Source organism: Phaethon aethereus (genome assembly GCF_964289735.1).
Source record: "Phaethon aethereus genome assembly, chromosome: 1".
In the NCBI taxonomy this organism is placed as follows: domain Eukaryota; kingdom Metazoa; phylum Chordata; class Aves; order Phaethontiformes; family Phaethontidae; genus Phaethon; species Phaethon aethereus.
The window spans coordinates 58,440,437-58,446,481 of NC_138575.1; the positions used below are offsets into that span (position 1 = coordinate 58,440,437).

Consider the following 6,045-nt stretch of genomic DNA (forward strand, 5'->3'; position numbering starts at 1 on the left):
TGCCCTGACGTCGTTATTATTAGCCCGCAGATGCCTCGGGCGGTGATGGCGGCAGCCTGGCCCCATGTGTCTGCTCGGGGTCAGAGCAGTGCCCGGCTGGCAGCGCGGGCTGGCGCTATGGCTTGTGCTGCTGGAGCGCGGCGTCACCCGGGAAGGTGGGGATGACTGCGGCACAGCGGCGGTGTCCCCATCGTCGCTCAATCCAGGGCGCAGGAAGGGGAAAGTGGTTGGGAAGGAGGGAAGGGCAGCCCAGGCTGCGGGGTTGGAGGCGACTGTCGGGCCCCGGAGACCCACCTGGCTGACAGCTTCAACACTGCAAGACAGCGGCTGCGATGCCCACGCTGCAGCGTCTTCCCAATGTGCTGGGGGGCTTCCTCAGGCCATGAATGACATGGGTGTTGATGTATGCCGGGGACAGGGCAGCAGAGGGATGAAGAGGCATCTCTCCGGACCGCAGTGTCCTGCCTAGCAACTCCCGGGGTGCCCCATGCTGCACCCATCAGCGTGGTTTCACCCCTCTCCCCAGGAGACACCGCTGACCCCCTTGCTTCCCCCTCCACATGTGGGTCCCAGGAGGCAGAGCAAGCTCCAAGAAAGGTCCTCAGGGATGCTCCAGGCTTTGCAGCTCTGTCCTCAGCCAGACTTTCCTCCCCCTCATCCGTGTGACAGGCAGCTGCCTGTTCAGGACGTGAATGTCACCCCCTTTTGCTGCAGGCATCTCTGAGTCTTCCCCTTTCATCCCATTTGTGTTTCAGGTTTCCAAGGAGCAATGGGACCATTTCACAGCCATTTGAACTGAGTTTGCATAAGGTTCAGGCTCCTGGTACAGCCCCTGGCCTTACCGAGCTGGTGGCATCCATTTTGCAGGCAAGGGATGTCAACAGTGGCCCTGGGCCACCAGCTGCTGAGGAGGGACAGTGGCTACCTCACCTCCCAGAGCGGAATCTCTGGGGAGATAATGCAATGGCAGTCCCCAGCCCAGGGCTTCTTGCCTGCCTGTCTGTCTTTCCCGTGGCGGCACCGCGCGCTGTGGGGGTGTGTTGGGGTGGAAGTGGTAAGTGGGTTTATTTTCGTTCGTCTCCTGGCTCGTGCCGCTCCGAGTTTGTGGCGCCTGGTATTACTAACGCTTCCCTGCGCCAGCTGGCAGCAGGGGATGAATCAGAGCAGCGGCACCACGGCACGGACCTCTGGCTGGCCGGCCGGCTCGGGGCGATGCCTCTGACCAAAGTGCTGGTGATCGTCTCCTGTCTCTGCCCAGGCTGAGCTCTGGCACAAAAACTGGCTTGATCTCGCTGCTGGAGACGTCTCGGTAGCCTGCAGGGCAGGGTTGTCCCCTCTGCCCCACATTGCCTGCCCGGGGCTGGCTGGTCCCTGTCCTCCCTGCATGCTGGGGTGGCTTCACGAGGTCCTCTCAGCCCACTGGCAGCATCCCCAAGCTGGGGTTGGCTCTGTGGCCACGAGGGTCCAGCTTATCCTCAAGCTGCCAAAAAAGCACTTTTGTAGTTGATCGGTTCCTCTCTCCCCTGGTCATGACCTCACAGCAGGCGGTGAAGTCACACAATGATATCACAGACTTCGGTGATTCTGTTCTCCCCATAGTAAAGACACAGATATGCTTGGTCCTCCTCTCTGCTCCCTCCTGAACACCCTGGTGATCTAAATGGAGGGGTTTTGGTGACTGCCTCTTCCCCCACCAGCATCGCTGAGGCTGCAGAAGTTGGCACACTACTATTCAGTGTCACCTGCCTGTGTGACCTGGGCTCCAGGAGGATAATTTGGATCATCCCACTTGCTGCAGCCCAGAGTGTCCTGAAAAATGTCATGGCTGCTTGGCATCTCTGGAACAATGGAGGGAGCCTGCCCAGAATCTCAAGGCTTGGAAGATGATGATGATGATGATGACAACGATGATGAATTCAGCTATCCCTGTCACTTCACACGTCCTCCACCTCAGTGCAAGAGCGATGACAGCTTGGGTGACAGTCAGGTGGAGGATCTGGGAGAACCCTTCCCATTTTCTCTAAATCCCAGGCACTCTTACATGGTGAAAGGTGAAGAAATGAAAAATAGATTATATGCCAAGAGGTTGGCCAAGCATGCACTAGAGCTTGAGAAGGAAGCTCAGGAGTTTCAGGAACCATTTTACAAAGACACAGAAATGCCTGGCAGCTTGTCTGAAGATGAGGACCACAGCTGGACCTGTCACCGTCCTGTGCATCAAAAGTCGCATGTTCTCCGAACCACGAGTATGGCACCATGTGGCTCCTATGACTCTTTCCAGTGTAGCGTGGGCAAGCACTTGGGGGTGGATGCCTTTGCCCCATGGACCCATGCCAGTGACCCTTATCTGGGTTACCCAGAGCGCGTCAGGGGAGCAGAGCCCCACATGCTGCACGAGGAGGCCATTGGAGACAGGGAGTTCCCGACCCTGCAGCTGACCTACGATGTGCTCAGGGAGGAGAACGCCATGCTCAGGAGGGTGGTCAGGAGCATGCAGAGCTCCTTGGAGAGCCAGGCGTGCATGGTGCAGAGGTTGGAGAGGCAGCTGAAGGCCAGCCTGGCCAAAGAGGAGAGGGATGCCCAAGAACTACGGTCCTTTGTCCAGTGGACTGAGTGGAGCATCCAGCTAATGACCCAGCGGGCTCTGGAGGCAGAAAACAATGTAGAGAAGCTGAAGCAGGAGATCTTTATTCTCCAGGGAGAGCTGGAGAGCTCCAAGACAGAGAATGAGAACCTGAGAGCGGGCCAAACGACCAACCCGGGGGCAGTGAAGCACAACATAGACTTCGCCTTGCAGAACCTCCACAAGATAATAACAGGTGCAAACTGGTCCATCAGACAGCTCACCTCTGGAGCAGAGTCACTGCATTTTGTTGCCGAGGTCCTTAAATCTACCGGCAAAATTTCTGAAGTTGAAGCAGAAAAAGAGCTATGAACTCAATTCTGTGTGGACTGAGTGTATGGACTGAGACCACAGGTCTCTCACTACAGCCTGTACTAAAACCATTTGCTTTCTTGTGCTCAAATGTGTATGTTCAGATTCGTAGCCTTTATTCGTCATGGAAATACTTTTCTTGTGATTAAGTACAAATTGCGGGTGGTGATGTCGCTTTAGCTGCTGATGCTCTGCTCTGGCATTGCAAAGCCAGCAGCAAATGTTTCCCAGGCTCTGAGCTGCAAGATCCAGCCGTGGTGGGCTCTGCGCAAGAGGCCGTGCCACAGCTCCGGCTGACTTGAGCTCCTGCGGGGGAGCCAGGAGGAAGCACAGCAGCATGGGATGCCGTGCTCTTAAACGGTGTGCCCATCCCTTCCCGTAGCTGTACCAGCCAGCACGGGAGACGAGCGCAGCCCTTGCGGTACCTGCATTTCATCTGCTTCCTTTGCCCCTTCTTGGTGAGGTGGGGAAGGTTAAGAGCAGAGATCCAGGTGCTGCTGCACATAACTTCAGTGGGCAGAAGCTCCTTAGGTCCTCCTTCCTCTTCTTTTGTAGGTGGCCACCACCTGGGCCAGAAATCCAAAGTCTCTAGAAATTGTGTACCCATTCCTGCAGCTGGGGAAAGGGGTGATGATGGTGGTCAGAAACCTTTAGGAAGTTGTGAAGTATCCACACATGAGCTGTGGCAGTGCCTCTCCTCTGGTATCAGTGTCAATACTGGCTAAGGATGAGCTTGGCTTATCCAGGCTGGCTAAGGAAGGTGCCAGTTGGAGAGGATGTACTTGGTCTCCTGGCTGGAGTTGGCATAGAGGGGTATACCTAAGTTGCCCGCCTTTGTCTCCTCCTAAAGACCTGTGGGACCCTGCAGCCCAAACTCACCATGTAATCACTGAAGATATGTCTTAGCTTTATCCTAGTGCAACCATCTGTGGGCATGAAGTGACCTTTCTTCATCACCTGGTCATCCCTCAACATTTCTGGTTAATTTAGGCTACTAACCTGTTTCTTCTGTAGGTTTACCCAGCTGCACAACAAAATTTCCCTTATCTGGCCAAACCAACCCTCCTTAAAGACTTGGATGCTGTAGGGCGGTGAGGGGGTGAGTGCTGTCAGGGTTCGGAAAAAAGTGCTTTTTCCTGATGGGAATTTTTAGGCAGCTGTTCACTTTTATCTCTACATGGTGAATTGTGGACTACAAGGTTGCTGTCTTTTCCTGGTCCCATAATATACCTGGTCTGAACAACCATGTCTGTGTTGCCACAACATTAAACTGCCTGTAACATTGGTTTCTGGAGAAGATCAGAGGTGATGTCTGGAGCTCCTTACTCGCTGCTTTCTAGCCCGTGATCCTAACTGGGGAAAGCTGGTGGTGACCCTTAGCCACATGAAGCCCTGTTCTACAACACTGATGATGAGACAAGGATGGTTCTCACCAGCTTTTCTGTCCCTGACAACACCACTTGCCGTTCCTCCCTCCTGTCTGTGCCTGACTGCTTGCAAGCAGCTCTAAACCTTGGATTTGTCCCAGATATGGCAACCAGTGGTTGCTCGTCGGTGAAGCTGGGAGGAAGCGAACTAGCTGGTTGTGTCTGCATCCTGCACTCCACACTGGCTGCTGTAATCCACAGGTGCGGGATTAGCATGGGTATATAAAGCCCTTCCTAATCTGTGAGTCATTATCACCTCACTGCATTTCACTTCCCAGCAGCTCTGGGCAGGTGGGATAGGTCAGCTTTTGAGTCTTCGGTTTCTCCATTCTTCAGTTCGGGGAGGACCGGGTTGGGATGTAACATTGCTGGACAGCCTGCCCAGGGCTCTGCTGCTGAGCCACTCTTTGGATGCTGTACGCAGGGCACATTGCAAGGTCTGTTTGCTCTAACTGGCTTCTCCTTGCCTACCCCTAAGCTCTTCTCTTCCATCAGTTCTCCCTTCCAGCTCCACCCATCGCTTGTCTTCTCCTCTTTGAAATGGCGGGGATGTTCTGCACCCCCTGGAAATAAATCCCCTCTGGGTCAGGCTGGGCTGATGGGGATCCCTGAGGGCTGCTGTGCATGTCCGTGCTTCGTTAGTCCTTATGTGCGAGGTATTTAGCCTGGCTGAGCTCTTGTCCTAGTGTAAGCTCTGATATTAATATCATGGCTCAGGGCAAGGGCCCTGCAAGCTGCTCAGTCCTTGTGCCCTTGATCTGGAGAGCCGTGACCGGCCGGCCCTGCACCTCTGCTGGCGGTAGATGCTGGTGGAGCGTGGGGGCTGCAGGCTGTGCAACCTGGTCTGCATCCATCAACCAGCCAGGCTGCGGCGCGGTGCCCCGTGGACACCTCCAGACCCCTCCCAAGCACAAGGATGGGAACCTCTGTACCCCCTGCTGTGGGACTGGGATGGGTGCTGTCAGGGGAGGCTCTGACTGGGTTTTGCTTTGTCCTTCTCTGCAAGGCACGTGCCCAGGAGCAATTGCAATGGCCGCACAGGTCCCAGCTTGCTGGAGGTGAAACCCGGAGCCACCCGGTCCCATGTGAGTGCTGCTGCATGAGGTCCTGTGCCCCTCCCAGCTCCCACAGCCCTCTAACACCTGATGATACAGCGAGCCATGGCCAGTGTCCGAGTCAACCGGTGAGTAACCCCCTTCTCAAGCACTGCTGTTGCCCAGGGTGGCCGGGTCCTCCTCATCTGGCCCCTCAGGCCCTACTTTCAGCCAGTCTTTTATATTCTTCTCAATTATTACCAGGGGCTTTCCTGCTCCAAGGTATGGCTCCTCTCTCCTTCTCCAATCCAAGACACACCACACATGTGGGCAGTGCTTGGAGGAGGAGCACTACAGAGGAGAAGCAAATTACTGCATTGTGCTGGACCAGAAATTATAGATTCCAGCAGTGCTGCAGAAGCCCCCAGTCCCCAGGAGTCACAACTCCAGCCACAGTGCTTCCCCTGCTCCCTTTTCCCACAAGAGGAGGAGGAGGGTCAAAGAGCCCATGCTGCAGGGCTCCATCTGACATGTAAACACTATGGGGTGGGAGGGAGGCACTGCCAGCCCAACAGGCCCTGGGAAGCCAGGAGTCAGCAGTCATGAGGGTAGAGTGGTCTTGGTGGGTCTGTGCACTCCCTCGATTTCC

The 6,045-nt window shown here is 55.5% G+C and overlaps 1 protein-coding gene across 1 annotated transcript; it reads left to right on the forward strand.

Moving 5' to 3' along the window:
• Nucleotides 1-1,816: 1,816 nt before the first annotated feature.
• On the forward strand, nucleotides 1,817-2,935 carry LOC309416866 (endosome-associated-trafficking regulator 1-like; the record flags this gene model as incomplete). Its single annotated transcript, XM_082014236.1, has 1 exon — nucleotides 1,817-2,935. One exon carries the CDS (start codon nucleotides 1,817-1,819, stop codon nucleotides 2,933-2,935), a length of 1,119 nt encoding a protein of 372 aa, XP_081870362.1.
• Nucleotides 2,936-6,045: the final 3,110 nt, after the last annotated feature.